This window comes from Salvelinus fontinalis, chromosome 4 (assembly GCF_029448725.1).
Source record: "Salvelinus fontinalis isolate EN_2023a chromosome 4, ASM2944872v1, whole genome shotgun sequence".
In the NCBI taxonomy this organism is placed as follows: domain Eukaryota; kingdom Metazoa; phylum Chordata; class Actinopteri; order Salmoniformes; family Salmonidae; genus Salvelinus; species Salvelinus fontinalis.
Window position 1 is genome coordinate 35,212,504 of NC_074668.1, and position 24,618 is coordinate 35,237,121.

Genomic DNA, 24,618 nt, shown 5'->3' on the forward strand with positions numbered 1-24,618 from the left:
TACCCGATCCCAGACAGAAGTAGTCTTTCATCCTTGGGGGCATATAACCCTGGAACTCCCAGGGGAGTTGTGTGTGTGTGTGTGTGTGTGTGTGTGTGTGTGTGTGTGTGTGTGTGTGTGTGTGTGTGTGTGTGTGTGTGTGTGTGTGTGTGTGTGTGTGTGTGTGTGTGTGTGTGTGTGTGTGTGTGTGTGTGTGTGTGTGTGTGTGTGTGGAGGTCTCAGCCTGGAAGGGAAGACAGTTGCCCTCTGTCCATTCTATTAGGTTGCCCCTGGAGTCCCTCTGCCCCCTCTGTTAGAAGCCTGTGGATCTCTCTCTTTAAAGCAGGCTGATTCACATAACATCACAGAGGAGAACAGCTCTTTGATCATCTCTGTGGTTAAGAGGAAGCGTCGCCTTTGCGAAACTTCGACTCTCTCTCTCAACAGATAATACACAGTTGCAGAATGCCTGACCAATGTGTCTGACCCAAAATTAAGACTATGTACAGACTCAGTGAGCATGGCCTTGCTATCGAGAGAGGCCACTGTAGGCAGACCTGGCTCTCAAGAGAAGACAGGCTATGTGCCCACTGCCCACAAAATGAGGTGGAAACCGAGCTGCACTTCCTAACCTCCTGGCAAATGTATATCCATATTGGAGACACGTTTCCCTCAGATTACATAGACCCACAAAGAATTGGAAAACAAATCCCAACTCCCATATCTATTAGGTGAAATGCCTGAGTGTGCCACCACAGCAGCAAGATTTTGTGACCTGTTGCCACAAGGAAAGGGCAAACAGTGGAGCACAAACACCACTGTAAATACAGACTTAGACTGTTAAGTGCCAAAATACATGTAAAAAAAATATCAACTAATTATCAACTAATCAACAGATTTTTCTTATATCTCTCAAATATAGGACAGACACTTCAGAACAAACTTCCTTTAGATTTGGTTGGGGACCATCTGTTGTTCCATGTAGTGAATATATTTTTCAATGCATTTGTATGGGCTAATAGCAGTGGCCAAAAATAAACGTTCATCAATTCATTTTTATTTATTTTTTACTTCAAGGAATCTTAAAATTCTAAATCCAATAGCTAAATGATCCTTGGTATGACCTTCTGAAAACAATTCCAAATACTGTAGCTTAGTAGAACCCTCCGGCTTAGACAGGGCTTAGACTCTTATGGGTTAAGGCAGCCCCCCGCACCTCTCTGATTCAGAGGGGTTGGGTTAAATGCAGAAGACACATTTCGGTTGAATTATTGTTGTTCGACTGGCTAGGTTTTTTCTCTCTCTATCTCTCTCTCTCCATGGAATGCTTATTGTAATGAGGGCTTCATGCACTGTGTATCTCAGCCAAGTGAAACGAAACCTCACAGCTCAACTGGATACATTCAGCATTATGCTAATAATGTCAACTCCACTGCAGTTGTTTATCTCTTTTGAACGGGCTGATTTCTGAATGGAACCATGGTTTAGTGTGAGATGTGGCCCTTGGGCTCCCGAATGGCGCAGCAATCTAAGGCACTGCATCTCAGTGCAAGAAGCGTCACTGCAGTCCCTGGTTGAAATCCAGGCTGTATCACATCCGGCTGTGATTGGGAGTCCCATATGGCGGCGCACAATTGGCCCGGGTTTGGCCGGGGTAGGCCCTCATTGTAAATAAGAATTTGTTCTTAACGCTGATGACATGGCCTTCTAGCTCACGGATTGGGTCTCTGGGTGACAACAGCTGTCCAGGCTATCGATTAGTACAGTGTCAGGAGTTCACTCTCTGGCAATGAGTCAGCCTACCTCCTGGTTCTGTCTGCCTCGTTTTGTTCTGTTTCCTCTGTCTTTGCTCATCCTGTCATTGCGCTACCATTCACTTTCTATTTACCTTGGATCCCATCACACACACACACACACACAACTTCCCATGCATTGATCCTCTGTGCTGCTGCATTAATTGACAGTGGAAAGGATGAGCTGCAAATGAATGTGGAGAGATGACAGAGTTCCAACTGACCCTGCTCCAACAGTCAGCAGAGTTGACAGTTGACTGACCCTGCTCCAACAGTCAGCAGAGTTGACAGTTGACTGACCCTGCTCCAACAGTCAGCAGAGTTTACAGAGTTGACTGACCCTGCTCCAACAGTCAGCAGAGTTGACAGAGTTGACTGACCCTGCTCCAACAGTCAGCAGAGTTGACAGAGTTGACTGACCCTGCTCCAACAGTCAGCAGAGTTGACAGAGTTGACTGACCCTGCTCCAACAGTCAGCAGAGTTGACAGAGTTGACTGACCCTGCTCCAACAGTCAGCAGAGTTGACAGAGTTGACTGACCCTGCTCCAACAGTCAGCAGAGTTGACAGAGTTGACTGACCCTGCTCCAACAGTCAGCAGAGTTGCATTATGATTAAAACCACATTCAACCCCACTGCCAAGAGGAAGAAATAGAGGGAGAAAGAGAGATATGGGGGAAGGAGGGAGGGACGGTGAGAGGGAGAGATGGGAGAGAGAGAGATGGAGGAGGGATCGAGGGAAAGAGGGAATGAGATAGTTGAGATGGGGAGAGGGAGGAAAAGAGAGAAGGGAGCTCCTGATCACTTCTGTAGGTCCTTATTTGTACAGTATCATTACTAGGCCTATTGCTTATAAACCGTGTTTGGTAGAAGCCTAGCAATGATACTTGTAGATGATCTATTTGCACTATATTTTCCAGTAGTCAGTCGGTAGTTAATTTATTTCCCAATTGCATAGTGAAACACATATTTAATTGAGTTAGTAGCATACGTGCCAAACTAACCTGGGGACTACTGAGGGACTGTGAGAGTCCCTGCTCTAAGTGTTATACTTTTAGCTCCTAATCTGAAGTGTAACCATTCCAGTGTGAAGTGTTTCCCCTGTATCTCTCCTCATGCCTCTGGCTTTCCCAAAGGATTTAGAGTCAATGTTACTCTTATCAGCACCTCTTCCCCCTCCTTCCCTCCCTATTTCCCTCTCTTTCTCTCCATCACACTCCTTCCTTCCTTCCTTCCCTCCCTCCCTCCCTATTTCCATCACCCTCCTTCCCTGCCACCTTCCCTCTTTCTCTCTCTCCAGCTCTCTCTTCTCTATCCCTCCTTCCCGCTCTCTCCTTCTTTCCTCTCTCTCTGTCATTACTTTCCGTCAGCTATATTTATCCAATTCCTCCATTAACTAACTGACACACTGTGACGCAACTCAACCACTGTAGCAGGACAAGCCTGCATCTCACTCACACACATACACATTCATTTTGGGATGATGTAATCTTAGCCCTCTGCAGAAGGATTGCAGACCTCCTTGTCAGGTATTTGTGCTCTGAGGTCCTCAGAGTGTCGCCAAGAAGCTGTGTTGTGTTATTTTTCGTGCTGACACAACAAGAGCTCAGAGTAACAGATTGGGTGGGTGAGAGTTGTATGTTGTGAAACAGAGAGGAGGGCTAGCACCAGGGCTGATCACAGCATAGGGAGGGAGTCTGAACAGGGCTGTTACTCACTTCTTTACTCTGATCACAGCATAGGGAGGGAGTCTGAACAGGGTCTCTTCACCTGCATGTTGATCTCTCTTTGCAGTCGTTATCTGTGTATCCTCCTCCCTGTGAAAGCAGGCTAGTGTGGTAGTGTCTGTCTCTGAGAAGAGAGGACTGTACCCCTGTAGGGGGCGAGGATGCATCCTCTGCAGAGTCATTCAGGCCCTGCTTGCAGAAAACAGAGTGCTGTCTATTAGGGGTGGTGGTTAAAGTCATCCCCTGTCCCCTGTCCCCTAGTCTCATCATCTTTGTCTCTTTCTGGGACACCGCTCCCCCCATTTTCAAGTCCATGTGTTCGGGCACTCTCCACCTTCAAGACCCCATGCCTATCTGCTGAAAACTGATCTTCTGCCTCTGCTTGCTTCAACCTAACCTGCACTGCTCTGTTCTTTCTCACACATGCCACACGGTTCCCAGTATATGTGTGATAGACAAGCAAAATAACAATATTCTCTGCTTCACTTCCACAACACTACATACTATGCAAAGTACATTGTAATGAATGTTGCACCCTGTATTTTACAACATAAACGTGTCCCAATGCTGTGATTGTATCACAATACAACGCAACATACATGAACTGTTTGAGTGTTACAATATTTCTATTACTTTGTATTCAGTGTAATAATGCAGTTGGATTTGGTTTCTGTGTATTTACATGTACTTTACGTGTTCGTTCAAGGTACTGTAACTACAGTGTACTGTCAATAGCATATTTTTGTGTAATTTCCATGTATTCACCCTGATTACAGTATGAATTTTAACTGTACCTTTTCCTATGTGAAGCCATGGTAAGTACACCGCATCTCCACCAAGAAAATGATTGGCATGCACCTGTAGTTAACTGTAATTGCCCAGAAACAGCATCTGTTATCCTTTATAAGTTAGATCACATCGGGAGAGCCTCTAATGCTAAAAACTCACTGGAATAGTATAATGACCCATCACTTTAGAAGATACAGGATCTGTTACCATCAGCATAGGCGAGTAGCACCCCTTCACAAGCACATCTCTATCTCTAGCACCCATTCCTGACCCCCCCATGCCGAGCACTGACCACTGTGTGTGACGTCATCTCCCATAGTCCTGTCATGGTCCTACCCCATGGTCCTGCCATATGTGTACAGCCATGGGACTGGGATGGAGTGGGATGCATCCTCTCCTGCCTCTGTCTCCCTCCTCTTCCTCTCCTATGTCTGAATATGATGCTCTTCCTTTCTATTCCACCTCTCTCGTTACCCTGCCCATTATTCTGTCCATTCTCTCCCCTGTCCTTCCTCTCCTCTTCCCTCTCTCTCTGTGACTGTTGAGATTAACTTGACTCTATCTTACCTGTATGTCGTGTCTTTTTAGGCCCACGCGGTGCATCGCTGGCTAATCGATCAGGACGATAGTTTGAGCTCTGAGCTGCCGGATGGCCAAGGAGTATGGCACTTTGATGAAGCAGTAAATATACGCCACACGTATATCTGGCTTTTTTTTACTACTTATATATCTATATATGACCATCTTGTATCTGTCTTTTTAAAAGTGTGTGTCACTGTTGTTGCTCTTGCAGTTGTTGTTGATCTTACTCTCTATCTTTGTTCTTGTCTGTTGCTTGTAGTAACTGTAGCTCTATCTGGTTGTGTTGAGTCCAGTGTTGCTGTTGTGGTGTGAGCTGGTTTAGTCGAGGGTCGTTGAGTCAGGCTGGAGCTGTTTCTTTCTTCCTGTTGTCGTTGCTTGACGTGTTTAACTTCTGTCTTTGGTTTTCATTTGAATTTATGCATACTCATCTAACGTGAGTGTGTTTATCTATATCCTTGTGTGCGGTTAAATCAGAACATGTTTTCTCATGCAGCATATTACATGTCAAGAGTCCACGGGCAAAATATACTATGATGATAGTTCCCACAAAATAGTCCTCATACACGTTCCTGTATCTATACAGATATTACGTGTAGAAGGAAATTAAAAAGGCTTTAATTGAAGCGCACAACAAAGATACTGTGTAATTAACTATTTTTCCTGTGGGTTCTTCTGATTTAGAAAATATGCTTCTGTTTATTTGTATTTGTGTGTGTTCACAAGTGTGTGTGAGAGAGCGAGAGAGCGAGAGAGCGAGAGAGCGAGAGAGCGAGAGAGCGAGAGAGCGAGAGAGCGAGAGAGTGAGTGTGAGTGTGAGAGTGAGAGTGAGAGAAAGAGTGAGAGAGAGAGCAAAAATGATTACATGTACAGTACCAGTCAAAAGTTTGGAGGTGTCTTTGGTCGTTGTCCTGTTGAAAAACAAATGATAGTCCCACTAAGTGCAAACCAGATAGGATGGTGTATTGCTGCAGAATTCTGTAGTAGCCATGCTGGTTAAGTGTGCCTTGAATTCTAAATAAATCACTGATAGTGTCACCAGCAAAGCACCCCCACACCATCACACCTCCTCCTTACGGTGGGAACCACACAAGCGGAGATCATCCGTTCACCTACTCTGTGTCTAACAAAGACACGGCGGTTGGAACCAAAAAGCTCACATTTGGACTCATCCGACCAACGGACAGATTGCCAATGGTCTAATGTCCATTGCTCATGTTTCTTGGCACAAGCAAGTCTCTTCTTCTTATTGGTGTCCTTTAGTAGTGGTTTCTTTGCAGCAATTTCACTTTGAAGGCCTGATTCACACAGTCTCCTTGGAACAGTTGATGTCTGTCACTTGAACTCTGTGAAGCATTTATTTATGCTGCAATTTCTAAGGCTGGTAATAATTAACTTATCCTCTGCAGCAGATGTAACTCTGTGTCTTCCTTTCCTGTGGCGGTCCTCATGAGAGCCAGTTTCATCATAGTGCTTGATGATTTTTGCTGCATTCGAAGAAACTTTCAAAGTTCTTGAAATGTTTTGTATTGACTGACCTTCATGTCTTAAAGTAATGATGGGCTGTCGTTTCTCTTTGTTTATTTGAGCTGTTCTTGCCATAAAATGGACTTGGTCTTTTATCAAACGCATTCAGGAGGAAAGAAATTCCACAAATTAACCTCAACATGGCACACCTGTTAATTGAAATGCATTCCAGGTGACTCCCTCATGGAGCTGGCTGAGTGAATGCAAAGAGTGTGCAAAGCTGTCATCAAGGCAAAGGGTGGCTACTATGAAGAATCTCAAATATAAAATATATTTTGATTTGTTTAACATTTTTTTGGTTACTACATGATTCCATGTGTGTTATTTCATAGTTTTGATGTCTTCACTATTATTCTATAATGTAGAAAATAGTAAAAAAATAAAGTACAACACTTGAATGAGTGTCCAAACTTTTGACTGGTACTGTATGTGGTTGTATCTTCACCTTCTGATTGTCTGTATGTCTGGTGCTGTACTTAGTTTAGGTGTTTGTGTACTTGCACAGTTCCAAGCTGTGTATTGGTATCATCTGAGTGTGTTGTGTCTGTGTTTTTTCTGGTGTGTTTTGGTGTTTTGTCTGTGCTGAAGCTGTTGTGAGTTGTGTCAATGTGATGTCTGTCTTGTGTCACTGCTGGGTTTTTTCTGTGTTTCTGTGGTGTGGTGTGGTGTGGTGTGGTGTGGTGTGGTGTGGTGTGGTGTGGTGTGGTGTCGTGTTGTCTGTGTTGTGTAAGTATGTTATATTGTGTCTGTTGTGTCGTGTCTGTTGTTTTGTGTCTATGTTATGTAGGTATGCTATGTTGTGGTGTTGTATCTACGTTGTGTTGTGTCTATGTTATGTAGGTATGCTATGTTGTGTCCGTTGTGCTGTGTCTATGTTGTGTTGTGTCTATGTTGTGGTGTTGTATCTACGTTGTGTTGTGTCTATGTTATGTAAGTATGCTATGTTGTGTCCGTTGTGTCTATGTTGTGTCTATGTTGTGTTGTGTCTATGTTGTGTTGTGTCTATGTTGTGTTGTGTCTATGTTGTGTTGTCTCTATGTTGTGTCTACGTTGTGTTGTGTCTATGTTGTGTTGTGTCTACGTTGTGTTGTGTCTACGTCGTGTTGTGTCTACGTTGTGTTGTGTCTACGTTGTGTTTATGTGATGTCTGTTTTATTCGTTTAAAACAACCTGATGCTTTCTTGTTCCTCCACCTGTATTGTCTTCAACACCTTACAACCCCAATTACACAATGATCCCACCTTCACCTCCATACTCTACAGTACTACAGGTCCATACGGCTTTCACAGTACTTTTTCCACACAGCACATGCACTTCCAGGTGATGCTGTAAACACTGTATACTCTATTCACACTAGCTATTATATTGTACTATATCTGCATCACAGAAAATAGAGGTCACAGTTAAGACATCCCAACAGTTCATATATGCCCTAATATCAACCACAAATACAGGCTTTACATACTTATTTTTCCTTTTGTGGTGCGTGTGTGGAGGAATCATGAATCGTTTTTAGTTTGTCTTTTTGTTTGTCTACATGTTGTTGTTATCTTCTGTGCACATACTCAGAGAGCAAGAGAGTGTATGTGTTTGTGTTTCCTTCTCTTCTTGTTTGCCTGCCACCTGGGGCGGCAGGTTGCCTAGTGGTTAGAGTGTTGGGCCAGTAACCGGAAGTTGCTAGATCGAATCCCTGAGCTGACAAGGTAGCAATCTGCCCCTGAACAAGGCAGTTAACTGTTAAGAGAATTATATTCTCAATGTTCATGAACTGAACTTCAATTAACTACTCAGTCTGTAACCCAGAATTTGTAAGTTACTGGTTGAAATGAAAACAGACAGAGGCCCAGCCTACAATAGTCAAATGTTTATTCACGAGGCCTAGCTGACCTGAGACCTTGAGAAATCCTCCCAAGTTCTCACTTCCTGCCAGGTGTGTTCAAACACAGTCTAACTGTTCTCGGTATCTTCCTTCGGCCTCTTCGGCCTCATATCGAGAGTCAGTCTATTTTACCAGGTCATGAGGGAGGTGGCGGATAATTGGTCAGAGAACCCCTTTACTGCATCCCCAGTATCATTCACGAATCTCTGTTGATTATAATAGATGTCATTAATCCACTCCACATTTTCATTTATTGTCAACCACCAAAAGAACGTAGTGGTAAAGTCTTCACCTATTTGATTCATAGCTTTGTATTAATCTGTATAATCCCTGGGGATGCCAATAGCATCCATCTAGACAAAGCTACTCCCATCCTGGTCAAAACTCCTCCCGTGCCTACTTTAGCCTCCTATAACTGGCCTCTGATGACTAACTCGAACTGGTTGCACCAATAACCCCGGGGCGCAAGTTCCTAACCACCCTTTCTGGTAGTTTCTGTCGTATGCATCCTTTGCTGGTACGAGCCCACCCTACATCAGTTATAGGTGCTGTTAGGTTTGGAAGTACAGGAGAAAATTCTTAACCTAAGTCAGTCACATTAACGATTACCTTTCAGCCATTAAAATCATCTAAGTTCTCGGTGTCATTCTTGTATCTATAACACTGGTACTCATCAGGAGTTAAAGTGAACCGAGGTGGGTTGGCCGAGTACTTCAACCTTGACAACCCAATCCCTGTAAAGTTATTTGCTTTCCTAGGGAATTGTTTAATGTTTACCTTAAATCCTAATCCTTAAATCCTTAAATCCGTAAATCTTGATCTTCTTTGACTCCTTATTCTGTAAGACACTCACTGTATTATATAGTTTATCTTTTACATTTTATCAATGACAATGGCGTCATATAATTAGTACCGGCAGGTGGTATATCTGGATGTATCAGAAAGGTTACCAAGACTGATGCAGCTCAGAGTCCCTACTCTTCCCAAAAACCGCCAACCCTCTCTTGCCCTTAGTCGATCTGCTAGGTATCACCCCATACTCACACCTCTAGGGGCACACACAGTGATGCATATCGAAACAATGACAGGTAATATGGGCAACTTATCCTTGTACCAAATCTTTTCTGAATCCCCCTATTCCTGTCTTAGGATGTGCGACTCCTTCCAATGCCCTTGCTACATCCCTCTGTGTCCATTCCCTATAGACTTCTATCGTGTCTGGTTATGCTCCATCCCCAGCTCTGGTGTTCGGTAAGGTTATGAGTGGGAATTGGGGTATCTTCTCATCGTCTTCTAATTATTCTGTGTCACTTCTGTCTTCTCTCAATCCTGGTTTATTATGAGATTCTAACCTTCGTAATGCTCCAGGTCTCCTGCTCCTCACTCCCAGTCTCTCCCTCTGTCTTGCTCTCTCCCTGGCTGACTCACTTCCTGCCCCCCCCCCCCTCCTTCTCCCAAACCATCAAGGTCACCTTAGGCCTCCGCATAGCCCTTCTCCGTCTGCCTTTTATACTATCTGTCTGTCGCTCCTTCCCACAACCGTCAGTATCAAATATAGGTTGTTTCCAAATATTGACTAAATGTCTCACTGTCTCCCTGTCTGAACTCATGGATTTTAGAAAAATCACATGTCTATGGTAGTAATCTCTAAGGTTATTACATAGGTTGGATTAAGTTTCTCGTCCTCTCAATGATCCTGGATCACCACAGATGTCATACATCCCTGTCCTGTCGACTTAGAATATGTCCTGAATACTTAACATAAGTCTACCATTAGTCCAAGGCTATACCATTTCTTTCTTCTCATTGGTTCAAATTACAAATATGTCAGATGTCACGCCCTGGCCTTAGTATTCTTTGTTTTCTTTATTATTTTAGTTAGGTCAGGGTGTGACATGGGGAATGTTTGTGTTTTGTTGGTTTTGGGTGTTTTTTATGGTAAAGGGGTTGTTGGGTATAGTATATGGGTTTGTGTTGAGTACATGTGTCTAGCGTTGTCTATGTGATACGTTTGTAGCCAGTGTGTGCACATCGTTGTTTAGCTTCACGATCGTTTTCTTGTTTTGTTTAGTGTTTAAGTGTTTTTGTTTCGTTTGCCTTCTTCGTCAATAAAAAGGAGATGGCTTATTTTCCTAAAGCTGCGTATTGGTCCGTCAATCCTCCACACGATCGTGACAGAACTACTCACCAATACAGGACCAAGCGGCATGGAAAGCGGCAACAGGACCCACCTACACAGGATTCGTGGACATGGGAGGAGATACTGGATGGTAAGGGGCCGTGGGCACAACCGGGAGAATATCGCCTTCCTCGTGAAGAGCTGGAGGCAGCTAAAGCCGAGAGGAGGCGATATGAGGAGGCAGCACGGAGACAAGGCTGGAAGCCCGTGAGTACAACCCAAAAATTTCTTGGGGGGGGCCTTAAAGGGAGTGTGGCGAAGTCAGGTAGGAAACCTGCGCCTACTCCCTGTATTTACCGTGGAGAGCGAGAGTACGGGCAGACACCGTGTTACGCAGTAGAGCGCACGGTGTCTCCTGTACGCGTGCATAGCCCGGTTCGGTACATTTCAGCTCCACGTATTGGCCGGGCTAGACTGAGCGTTGAGCCGTATGTCATGAAGCCGGCCCAACGCATCTGGTCACCAGTGCGTCTCCTCGGGCCGGCGTACATGGCACCAGCCTTACGCATGGTGTCCCCGGTTCGCCTACATAGGCCGGTGCGGGTTATTCCACCTCCCCGCACTGGTCAGGCGACGGGGAGCATACAACCAGGTAAGGTTGGGCAGGCTCGGCGCTCAAGGGAGCCAGTACGCCTGCACGGTCCGGTATTTCCGGTGCCACCTCCCCGCCCCAACCCAGTACCACCAGTGCCTCCTCCACGCACTAGCTATATGGTGCGTGTCTCCAGCCCTTTACCACCAGTGTCTAAACCACGCACCAAGCCTCCTGTGTGTCCCCAGAGTCCTGTGCGTCCTGTTGCTGCTCCCCGCACTAGCCCTGAGATGCGTGTCCCCAGCCCGGTGCCACCAGTCCCGGCACCACGCACCAGGCCTACAGTGCGCCTCAGCCGGCAGGAGTCTGCCGTCTGCACAGCGATGACTGAACTGCCCGTCTGCCAAGCGCCATCTGAGCCATCCGTCTCCCCAGCGCCATCTGAGCCATCCGTCTCCCCAGCGCCATCTGAGCCATCCGTCTCCCCAGCGCCATCTGAGCCATCCGTCTCCCCAGCGCCATCTGAGCCATCCGTCTCCCCAGCGCCATCTGAGCCATCCGTCTGCAATGAGCCTACAAAGCCGCCCGTCTGCCATGAGCCTGCAAAGCCGCCCGTCTGCCATGAGCCCACTGAGCCGTCCGCCAGACAGGAGCCGCTAGAGCCGTCCGTCAGACAGGAGCCGCTAGAGCCGTCCGTCAGACAGGATCCGCCAGAGCCGCCAACCAGACAGGATCCGCCAGAGCCGCCAACCAGACAGGATCCGCCAGAGCCGCCAACCAGACAGGATCCGCCAGAGCCGCCAACCAGACAGGATCTGCCAGAGCCGCCAACCAGACAGGATCTGCCAGAGCCGCCAACCAGACAGGAGCAGCCAGATCAGTCAGCCAGCCATGAGCAGCCAGATCCGTCAGCTAGCCATGAGCAGCCAGATCCGTCAGCTAGCCATGAGCAGCCAGATCCGTCAGCTAGCCATGAGCAGCCAGATCCGTCAGCTAGCCATGAGCAGCCAGATCCGTCAGCTAGCCATGAGCAGCCAGATCCGTCAGCTAGCCATGAGCAGCCAGATCCGTCAGCCAGCCATGAGCAGCCAGATCCGTCAGCCAGCCATGAGCAGCCAGATCCGTCAGCCAGCCATGAGCAGCCAGATCCGTCAGCCAGCCATGAGCAGCCAGATCCGTCAGCCAGCCATGAGCAGCCAGATCCGTCAGCTAGCCATGAGCAGCCAGATCCGTCAGCCAGCCATGAGCAGCCAGATCCGTCAGCCAGCCATGAGCAGCCAGATCCGTCAGCCAGCCATGAGCAGCCAGATCCGTCAGCTAGCCATGAGCAGCCAGATCCGTCAGCTAGCCATGAGCAGCCAGATCCGTCAGCCAGCCATGGGCCATCCCTCAGTCCGGAGCTGCAGTCCCTCAGTCCGGAGCTGCAGTCCCTCAGTCCGGAGCTGCCATTCCTCAGTCCGGAGCTGCCCCTTATCCTGGTGCTGCCCCTTATCCTGGTGCTGCCCCTTATCCTGGTGCTGCCCCTTATCCTGGTGCTGCCCCTTATCCTGGTGCTGCCCCTTATCCTGGTGCTGCCCCTTATCCTGGTGCTGCCCCTTACCCTGGTGCTGCCCCTTACCCTGGTGCTGCCCCTTACCCTGGTGCTGCCCCTTACCCTGGTGCTGCCCCTTACCCTGGTGCTGCCCCTTACCCTGGTACTGCCCCTTACCCTGGTACTGCCCCTTACCCTGGTACTGCCCCTTAGTCCGGAACTGCCCCTTAGTCCGGAACTGCCCCTTAATGCAATGGGGTTAATGTGGAGGGGGGTCATCTGGAGGAAGCTAAGGAGGTGGTTAGGGACTGTGGTGACGTGGGGACCACGACCAGAGCCGGAGCCGCCACCGTGGATGGAAGCCCACCCAGACCCTCCCCTAGACTGGTTAATGGTGCGCCCGGAGTTCGCACCTTAAGGGGGGGGTTATGTCACGCCCTGGCCTTAGTATTCTTTGTTTTCTTTATTATTTTAGTTAGGTCAGGGTGTGACATGGGGAATGTTTGTGTTTTGTTGGTTTTGGGTGTTTTTTATGGTAAAGGGGTTGTTGGGTATAGTATATGGGTTTGTGTTGAGTACATGTGTCTAGCGTTGTCTATGTGATACGTTTGTAGCCAGTGTGTGCACATCGTTGTTTAGCTTCACGATCGTTTTCTTGTTTTGTTTAGTGTTTAAGTGTTTTTGTTTCGTTTGCCTTCTTCGTCAATAAAAAGGAGATGGCTTATTTTCCTAAAGCTGCGTATTGGTCCGTCAATCCTCCACACGATCGTGACATCAGAACTATAAACTCCATCACAATTAACAATTACACAAAATTACCTTGAAATCAGTATTACAAATTACCTTAAATTCATTGTCCAAATGGCCCTCCCATGAGGCTGATCAGACCACAAAGGAAAGCCATGATAGATGTCAAAAGTCATACACCCTTTCACATCAGTGTTTCTTACTATATTAGACAAATTAAAGAAAAAACATCATCCCTTTTCTACATGTTGTATCTCAGTTTCCCAGAACATTCCCTTTATCAAAATAATTCACATGTTTAATTAAAACTCAGAAAATAAAACTTAACATATTCCATATGTGTGTGTACCCCTTTAAGATATCGTGTCTCTAGGAAAAATGGAAATTTCCTCAAACCCAAAGGCTAAAAACAAGATTACATTGTTAAATTTCCTCAATGGTTATGTGTACTTAATTGAACATGCGCTACCCTTGGATACAATACTGTACTTTAAATCTTTGAAATTCCACTAATTTAACATACTACTTGACTAGTTCGGCCCAAGCTTGCTTTGCAACATTAAAACCCATTCAGTCTGTCTGCAAACAGTCTCTCAAAATGCTTGATAGGAATACCCTGCCATTAGACACACACACACAACTGTGATTAATGTGCACTGTCCCTGCAAAATAAAATTAACTCAACCTGCAATCCATTTTACTGACCTGACAGATTATAATGTTAAAATACATTAACTTCCTGTTCAAATTCACTGGTGTTCCCTAAACAATCAAACCAAGAAAACATTAATTAATCAAAAACTATCACAAATCGTAAAGGTTTTAACTATTCAGACCTGTATTCCTCTCAGCCAAATATAAACCAACTCCCCTATTCTTTACACTTGCCTTTTTCTTTTTCTTCTTTTTTTCTGGGCTTCAGACAGCCAGGTATCTAACCCTCGACCTGCTGTTTCCCTTGACTATCTACACACGTCTTATGTATCTACTTTATCATTCATTCAAATTTTTCTACATCTAGACATCTCTCAAATTTGCACTTCTTTCTCCATTTTGGGCATTAGATTTACCTCTCATCCCCGGTTAATTCTGGGACCTCCTTTGAGGATTTACTACCCATGTTATTTAATGAACTTTCCTTGTTATTCTGCTTCTTCTCACGATCTATGTGTATGTGCTTTTAACCTATGTGTATCTATATTAAGTCTCTATGATCTATGTGTGTGCTTTCTACCATTATCCAATTACTATAGTTATGTTCTATAGTATACTCTCACACTCTATGTGTATGTGCTAACCTATGAGTGTTTCTCCTGGCTGGAAACTTTATCTATAGAGGTGTCTTTCGATTGGACATTAGGTCTCACACGTATACAACCTATAACCTATTTTCCAGGGGTCGTAAATCCCTAGTCAGCAGCCTATTTTTCTGTTGTTTCTTGGGACTTATTGAAGTTAAATCCTCGTATCTCACACCGCTATATTAGGCTTCCCTCTCCTCCCTTTTGCACTTTATTTCAGTGTTGACTTTTGAATCGTTTAAGTTCTCGTTCGCATAGAATTACCTTCCTATCACACCAAGCCTAGTTTATATCCTCACTTAGGACTTTATCTAGGTATGACTGTTGAATCGGATCTATGGCTAATTTACCGCATGTTAATTAGCCATAAGTTATCCTATTTGTACAAAATGACTGTCCTATCTCACAGCACCTATTTGATGTCCTTATCTTAATTACCCCTTCCGGCCTTTACCTCGGGTCTATTAAGCTATTTTATTTATGGTAGTGCACCTTACCACAGGTCATTTCGGACCTGCCTTCCTATCGATTTTGGTTAAAACACAAAGTAGAAACCTAGTGAATCTGTTTAGAATAATTAAGCTTCTATTATTGATAAATTCGAAGTATTTTAAAACATCAAATCAAAGATATCTTAAATCATTCCCCCCAAATCCGTGAATAAAGATTTACTAACATTGTCTCGTAGACTGGGAAAAGTGATGTTGGTTGGATTCCGTCACTGTCTCTGTCGACCTTAGATATATACCGGCCGTTTATGGAACCCCAATGTCAGGGGACAGGTCTTTAATTTACGGGTCAACAACCCGCCCGTGCACGGTTTTCGGCTTGTTAACTTCGGACGACAGGGACAGGTATTGGAAATCCGCTCGAATTACCAAATTGTTTAGAGAATTATGTTCTCAATGTTCATAAACTGAACTTCAATTAACTACTCAGTCTGCAACCCAGAATTTGTAAGATACTGGTTGAAATGAAAACAGACAGAGGCCCAGCCTACAATAGTCAAATGTTTATTCACGAGAACACGGGGTTTGGCTTTTTCAAGAGAGGCTTTATTACTGCCACTTTTAGTGAGTTTGGTACACATCCGGTGGATAGAGAGCCGTTTAGAGGGCCAAGCACATGAAGCAGCTCTAAGTAGTTTAGTTGGAATAGGGTCCAGTATGCAGCTTGAAGGTTTAGAGGCCATGATTATTTTCATCATTGTGTCAAGGGATATAGTACTAAAACACTTGAGTGTCTCTCTTGATCCTAGGTCCTGGCAGAGTTGTGCAGACTCAGGACAGCTGAGCTTTGGAGGAATACGCAGATTTAAAGAGGAGTCCGTAATTTGCTTTCTAATGATCATGATCTTTTCCTCAAAGAAGTTCATAAATGTATTACTGCTGAAGTGAAAGCCATCCTCACTTGGGGATGCTGCTTTTTAGTTAGCTTTGCGACAGTATCAAAAATACGTTTAGGATTATTCTTATTTTCCTCAATTAAGTTGGAAAAATAGGATGATCGAGCAGCAGTGAGGGCTCTTCGATACTGCACGGTACTGTCTTTCCAAGCTAGTCGGAAGACTTCCAGTTTGGTGTGGCGCCATTTCCGTTCCAATTTTCTGGAAGCTTGCTTCAGAGCTCGGGTATTTTCTGTATACCAGGGAGCTAGTTTCTTATGACAAATGTTTTTAGTTTTTAGGGGTGCAACTGCATCTAGGGTATTGCGCAAGGTTAAATTGAGTGATGGTAAGGAGATGGTAAGGAGATATCATTGGGGGTACTATCCCCAATCCCCATGGGACAAAAAAGAACAGAACAGGCAGTCACAAAATAGCAAGTCAGTTTTGTTCCTGTCCTGGGCTAAGATAGTGCGCAGAGAGGCTGTGTGTGTTCAGAGTTCTGCAGTGATGGATCATACTATAGAATTCAATCCCCCTGCCTGGCCCATGGCCAAGGCAGCAGAGCAGTGGAAAACCACAGCAGCACAAACCCCTGCAATGGCATCCCAGCGTCTTGATCCCAGCATTCTAGAACACTTTCTCTCTTATCAAGCTCCACTTCACTCTTCCCTACACCCATAATTTAATGTTATGACCCTCAGAAAGGTTCTCCTTTCCCTTCATTTTCAAAATAGGACAAGCCAGTGTATTGAGAAATGTGCAGACAGTTTAACAGGACCGATTCATGATTTACAGCGGACACTCACTTCCTAAACCCTGCTCTACTCTCCATGAAACATCACTTGAGGCCCGGTTTTAATTTACACCAAATGAAACGCTCCCTCTCCCTGTAAGTTAGAAATGTCAGTAGTTTATGTAAAGCACTGGTTGCTTTAATATGTGCTGTAGTACCGTGTCCCTTATCGTCCCACTCCCCTCATCCCCCCTCATTGAGCCCTCAGCGGCAGATGCTCAGGAACACCAAAGCCCCATCTGTCACAGTTCGACTGCACTACAGTCACAATAAGAAAAGTAACTATCACTCCCCAGCACTGTCAAGTGGATTCTCCTTTCTCAGTCACAGCTGCTCTCCCAGCCTACTGTAGCAACAGACTACATTATGAAGCCCATTGATGTCCAGTCACCAGCAGTCCGCTCTAATTTGTTTCGGGTAGGGGGTTAGATTTTAATTTGCATGTGAAAAACTCTGGCTAGCATTTAGAGTAGCGCCTTTAAACTCCAATTTTATTCATAGTGATATCGATGCTGGCAGTACAGAATTCAAATGAAGGTAATGTGAGATTTTATTACAATATACAAAACTACTAAAATGTTGTTATAATATATTTGGCCACCTACCAAATGTTTGAAAGAAGAAATTAGAACATAATTATTTCCATTAGTACTCTGGCTGATCCTCTAGGAAATCGTAATATTTGGGATTTCAGCAGAAGTGAAATGTCTCTTGGAAGAAATCTGGCCTACTAAGAATAGATGAACCCCACCCAAGCAAGGATGGCCACTAAAGTCTTAATTAAAAACATGTAGACCATGAACTATGAGCTCAACCAGTTTAGGCTACACATACAGTATTTGACCTCTATTTCTATAAGAGTCAAATGGGAAGTGTTTGGAAAATCAAAAAGAAAGAAAATCTATACACCAGTGCAGGATCCCCAGTGCTCAATACTACTTGAGTATGTCAGCCTTTTGCTAGCTTCAGTTTGGAAGCACAGTGTTTCCATCTCAACCTTCAATGACCTTGAGATTACACTCTTATGAAAACTAAATGTCATGAAGAATTTGGAAGATCTTGGTCTGTTGAGCCATCTATAGGCCTACACACGGAGACAGGACCTGGAACCAAAAAGATGAGAAGGAGACATGAGGACAGCTTCTTCTACAGATCTTCATTTAAGACAGTTTGCTACAGAAGGAAAATAATCCTTCAGCAACAGGAAATGTGAATTATTATGTGGATTATAATTTATGGACATTTTTGTATAGGTTGATAGATTTTTCGATAGGGCAAATCATGTCTGAAATTTCAAAGTGGAAAGCCTTTTAAAAACTCAAATACACTACAAGTTTGCATTTCCTGTAGTGCAGGGAAATTCTCAACAACAAAAGAGTGATCAAATTAGGATGCTACATCTGTATTTCCTCTATACACAGCCATGTACGCTTTTAACATTTTCTGGACTTGAAGGCACTAAGAAGAAAAATAATACTTTTCCCTGTTGGTCTCAGGAACCCTTCTCCATTTATGTAATCACATTGATTTCTGCATTGTTTGGTTTTCATCTGATTTATAAGTCTTTCTTTATCTATCATGGTATGTGTGTGTGAGTGCGTGGGTGTGCGTGTGCGTTGAGGAAGACCGAGAGGTGAGAAGGAGGTGGTGGAGTGGGTGATAGAGTGATTGGCGTCTGATATACAGCCTGTCTGCAGGCTGCCCTTGTGTTGATTGATGAGAGCAACTGTCTTAATCTCATAGATCTCATATTTATTAACATTATACCCTCTGATAGGCCAGGCAGCAGCTTTGCAACTACCCCCAGAGAGAATGGAGGGATAAGGAGAGATGGGCAGAGAGGAAATATTGACTGCCCAAATTGATGGGAAGCGGATAGTTATTTATTAGATAGCTTAGTATGGTAATTAATATGTCTGTGTGGGCCTGTGTTTACAGAACAGTTTGTTTGCCCTGTTGTACAGGATACTGTTGTCCCTCTCTGCTGCAGCAGCCTCCCCTGTCTGCACTGTCAATGAGATTCTTGAACACACACACATGCAAACTCTCTTTACTTCCTCAGGAGGCGTTTATTTATTATCCCTGTTGCCACAGTCATGCCCAAGACATCTTCCCTCTTTTCCACTAAGCCATGTACCATTTGCTCTCTTCATCTGTCTCTCTTGTCATCCCCTCCATTCTTTAGCTCGTTCCCTCTCTCTGACTGGAGGTGAGAGATGAGGCTGGTGATATATAGAAGCAGTTAGCAGCAAATGTCAAATGGTCAATTGAGGCCTGTACCTCTGTCATGGCCTATCCATCTGGATATGCCAGGAACCCAACACACACACGCGCGAGAGTCAGGGACAAACAGGATACCGTTCTGTAGATTATGGATAGCAGTACACTATGTCCTGTCTAGTGGGAGGTAGACCTCTGGTATTGAATGTATAACATTACCACAGCGCTACTACTACCACTATATGATACAGTACACCTACTCATACTACTCCACGGAGACACTACTGTCCTGCAGTTTTTGTACTGATCACATCACAATGTAAACATTTCGTTTTCTACAGACTGATGAATGATATCCACAGTAGTGGCTACTATCCTGAAGTCCCAGAATGGTGGAGCCTGTTTCTGACAGTGTCAGAGGAGTGCATTAGGTTTGAATGGAGTCTGTGGAGTCTGGGGCCACTCTGGGCTCTGCACTTATTAAACAGGCTGAGTGAATTATGGCCTGGCTGGCTGCTTAGACCGGACTCTCCCCTGCATACATCACCATGTCTCTCAGACTCACTTATTCTGCAGAATAGCTCCTCCAGGCAGCTCGGTGCAGGTTGGCATTTATTGAGATGACTCATGCTCATGTACTGGAAACAACTCTGCAGAATGGTCACTACCTGGCACAGCCACAATGTCCTGAAATCAGATTTTAAACCTAACCCTAACCTTAACCCTAACTACACTGCTAACCCTAATATCTAACCCTAACCTTATATGAAGACCAAAGAGCACATTTTTGTTTTCATAGATTTTTATGATCTAGACAATTTTAACTTTGAGTGGTTTCCGCTAGATGGGCCAGCTGCAGAAACCACTCTGCCTCCAGGCCAAGACTCATGACAAATAAGCGTCAACCTTCTAGCTCTGCATCTCATCTCCCTGCAGAAGAGACACAAGGAGTCACTAACAACACAGGGAGTGACTAACCACTCCACAGCCAAGACCCAGCCCAGGACAGTTAGTGTAGCATGTTAGGGCTGTGTGTTGGCTGGGGCCCACTTGGTGCAGTGCAAATCTGTCCGTCCGTCCGTCCGCGTTATTACCAGACTGGAGAAGAGTGAAGGGGCATAACCAGGGTTGGGGAGTAGCGAACTACATGTAATTCATCTAATAATTTAACATGCTACGGCACTTTGGCAACTAAGAAAGTATTTTTTAAAGCTACTGCTTTGGGCTGGATGTATCAATGAATAGTTCATACATGCATAATCTATGAGCAGAATTACTGTCTTACCTCAATTAGCCACGAAATCCCTAGTTTGAAAGTGACTGTTTTCTTGAAGCTGTGCCATGCCATTTTCCCTACATTACCCCCACGTGGGCCTGCCCCCTAGCAATTTTAGTTCTAGGCAATGAGCTTAAGCCCCTCACATTTGATGGACAACTAGCAAGATGCCTGCCCAGCGTTATCCAATGAGGTTGCAGGGTGGGCCCAATGGCTCAGTGGACACAGCAGAGAGAGAGAGCAATGACTTGGTGCACATAACTGCACATATGTGACCGACCACCTTGATTCGGTCTTATGCAGCAAAATTGGAAATTGTGTTTTTTACATTGGATAAAAGCACAGAGCTACAAAATGGCACTTCATACACTGCATTTGAGGAACAATGGGAAAGTAATTCTGCTTTGAAAGTTGATAAACTTGTAACCCCACTTTGGAGAAAATGGCCCTTGAATAGTTTGACACACCTACTGGAGAGCTCTTCTTTGTCTACACCCATTCAGCATTGTTCACAGCCTCTTAAAACTTCATAGGGCTCAAATCCCGTTAACAGGATCGATTTGACAACAGCCAGTGAAATTGCAGGGCGCCAAATTCAAACAACAGAAATCTCATAATTAAAATTCCTCAAACATACAAGTATTATACACCATTTTAAAGATACACTTCTTGTTAATCCAACCACAGTGTCCGATTTCAAAAAGACTTTACGGCGAAAGCATAACATGCGATTATGTTAGGTCAGCGCCTAGTCACAAAAAACAGTAAGCCATTTTCCAGCCAAAGAGAGGAGTCACAAAAAGCAGAAATAGAGATAGAATTAATCACTAGCCTTTGATGATCTTCATCAGATGGCACTCATAGGACTTCATGTTACAAAATACATGTATGTTTTGTTCGATTAAGTTCATATTTATATCCAAAAATCTCAGTTTACATTGACGCGTTATGTTCAGTAATGTTTTGCCTCCAAAACATCCGGTGAATTTGCAGAGAGCCACATCAATTTACAGAAATACTCATCATAAACTTTGATGAAAGATATAAGTGTTTGACATAGGATTAAAGATAAACTTCTCCTTAATGCAACCGCTGTGTCAGATTTAAAAATATCTTTACGGCAAAAGCACACCATGCGATAATCTGAGTACAGCGCTCAGCCACCAAAACAAGCCATACAGATACCCGCCAAGTTGTGCAGTCAACAAAAGTCAGAAATAGAGTTATAAATATTCGCTTACCTTTGATGATCTTCATCGGAATGCACTCCCAGGAATCACAGTTCCACAATAAATGTTTTTTTTGTTCGATAAAGTTAATCTTTATGTCCAAATACCTCCCTTTTGTTTGCGCGTTTAGTTCACTAATCCAAATGCAAAGCGCGGGCACTAAGTCCAGACGAAAAGTCAGAAAAGTTCCATTACAGTTCGTAGAAACATGTATATAATCAATCTTTAGGATGTTTTTATCATAAATCTTCAATAATATTCCAACCGGACAAATCCGTTGTCATTAGAAAGGAAAGGAACCGACCGTCTTAACTAAAGGCGAGACTAAACTAAAGGCTTTCAGCTGAGCCACCGGCTTTGAGTGGTCTTATTCGCTCCCCTTTCACAATAGAAGCCTGAAACAACTTTCTAAAGACTGTTGACATCTACTGGAAGCCTTAGGAAGTGCAATCTGACCCCATTTACACTGCATATTGGATAGGCAATCACTTGAAAAACTACAAACCTCAGATTTCCCACTTCCTGGTTGTATTTTTCTCAGGCTTTTGCCTGCCATATGAGTTATGTTATACTCACATACATTATTTTTAACAGTTTTGGAAACTTTAGAGTGTTTTCTGTCCAAATCTACTAATTATATGCATATTCTAGCTTCTGGGCCTGAGTAACAGGCAGTTTACTCTGGGCACCTTATTCATCCAAGCTACTCAATACTGCCCCCCATTCCCAAAGAAGTTAAGTCAGCCCCACCCATCGCTTTAAGGATTCTTATGTGAGGCCATGTAATAAACAGTAAGTAGTGTAGTAAAGATTTCAAGACTAAAAGTGGTAGAAGTAGTAGCCTACAATAAGGAAAAATTCCAGGTAAACAGAGTGTCCAGATAAAAATATTTTCTAAATATTAGATGACGCTTACCCAGACACACTTGTCTAAATTGATGTGTCATGTGGAAGAAATGCTATAACCCCAGCCACATCTTGCTAAGTGGATGGGTCTCTACAGAAGGTGTAATGGTACAGCGAAATGTTTACTTGCATAGTAGTGTCATGACGTTGCCCTGTTGGGTGAGGTTTATGACCCCCCAGAAATACCTTTCCCCCTTTTCTCTCCACTCTACAGAATGGACTCTTGGAAAGCCCTGTGTTACCACAGAGAAAGTATGGTAACATCAAAAGGTTGGGGAATGGAACAATATTTCCCTTTCTCAACCAGTTGAAAGTGTCCGTTGGTACTTGAAGAATATGATGTCAGATCAGTTGTCTGATGATAGGACAACATAAATTGTATCTTGGAAAGTCTACACATTCTAGTTATCAGATTCACATGGAATTGTTGTGCAATTTAAATGTTAAAATAGGAAACTATTTGTGAGAAGATGAAATGTGATTTTAGCTTCTAAATGAGAGAATTGTTTTCATAAGTGGACGTATGCTCACTCAGTGGCCATGCCCAAGTTAACAGACATTGGTTGGACTAGACCAGCCAGAATGCAAATTGATGTCTGAGATAATATTACTACACAGATCATACACGTAATGCTAGCTAGCGAGCCAGCCACCTAATGTCAGCTAGTATTGCACCCCGTCTTATCGGCATATTCAACAGCGTTTAGAAATATATTACCTTCAACAGTTATCTTGTGATCAAGCCATCAATGTTTTGTGATTATTGGTGTCGTAAAAATGTTAGCTAAAGGGTTAGCAATTAGCATGTTCGACATTTCAGTGGAAATACTACTACTACTACTACTAGCTTTTTGATAAGCGGTTTAGCAAAGAAATTACGTCCTGTATTATCAGCATATGGTCCCCAGTTATTGGCCACCTTAATATTTTGCTCAATTACAAGATATATCCATTAAATGTTGTTCAAAAAAGAGACCAAAATCGCATCTGAAGTGTTTACTAAATAGTTGACTAGATGGTTAGCCTTCTGGTTAAAAAAAAATATACCTGCCTGAAATCAGTTAGCTATATTTCAGAGGTAAAAAGTTAGATATTAAATGATGTGTGGTCTGTCGCGCAGTCGAATTTTACAATATACAGCATGTCCCACACTATGTGTGTATATATATATATTACTTTTTTGAAAACTCTCAAAACCTAACTTAACTTACATAAATTGCAATCAAAATCGGTGGTCAGCTAGCTAGAAGGGTGTCTTTAGTCGCAAAACTTAAGCCATTATTTTCCAGTCAATTCAAATGTTGAGCTCAAGGGGATTTAATCCTCTGGCCGCTAGGGGGTATCTGATGTTTATGGAAAATTAGCTAGCAGTAAGCTTTAACTTGAAATGAAAACAACTTTCTGACAAAATTAGAAATGATAACATCTGAAACTGTATCTAGACTCTTACCCGTATACATGGATGAACGCTTCACGGCAGACTGCAACCCCTTTCATTAAATAAGACGTCTTGTGTCATTTCCGTTTTGTTTGTACAGCTTGCTTGACCCATTGTGTCAAGTCACTCTGGTTCAAACTGACCCTGTGCAATGCCATAAGAATCATCAGATATTTCTCCCTCTGTCATGGGTGCCATGGTTGCCCTTAGTTTGAAGATGTAATCCTAAAACAGGTGTTTTATACAACAGTGTTCTGTGTTCTCTTTGACTCCCTCTACATTTGCAATCAAACGCCAGAATTGAAGTCATCTCCTTATCATACTCTGCTTCTACCAGACATTCCACTGATTTCAAAACTCAGTCAACTTCTTCCGTGACAACAACACTGTTTATCGCCGTTACACGGCAGACCAATCCGAAACTCATCTCAAGGCATGTCCAGCCCATTCATTATCTCAGCCAGTCATGACTAGCAGGAAGGTCCCTGCCTTTTTCTGTGGCTAAACCAACTAGGCTCGTAAATTAACAACCGTATTCATATATACAGATGGCATACAAGTTTGTTATTAAGTCACATTAAGTTAAAATGTTCAAGAAGGCATATCTGCCAAAAAATGCATTTTGATTAAAAAAATGTAAATAAACGTTCAAATGCCTCTCCTGTGAAGTTGTTTCTTGCGACATACGCCTTTCCTGAAACGAAGTATACAAAGTATACAAAAGTAGTGGAGAATCTCTTTAACTACTTTTTGCTGTAGCTTGGTGGTAATTAAACTAAATTCAAATCTTGATAGTGTTTTCAGTAG

The 24,618-nt window shown here is 43.8% G+C and overlaps 1 protein-coding gene across 18 annotated transcripts in view; it reads left to right on the top strand.

The window, feature by feature from the left end:
* LOC129853625 (ankyrin-1-like) overlaps positions 1-24,618 on the top strand; it is a 192,295-nt gene that overhangs the window by 96,660 nt on the left and 71,017 nt on the right. For 14 of the 18 annotated variants that reach the window (XM_055919851.1, XM_055919862.1, XM_055919854.1 and 11 more), the window contains exon 2: positions 4,876-4,968. The exons of the other annotated variants lie outside the window; for them this stretch is intronic. In XM_055919851.1, the coding sequence (XP_055775826.1) occupies positions 4,876-4,968 (93 nt within the window). The remainder of the gene's footprint in view (positions 1-4,875; positions 4,969-24,618) is intronic. 18 annotated transcript variants of the gene reach the window in all.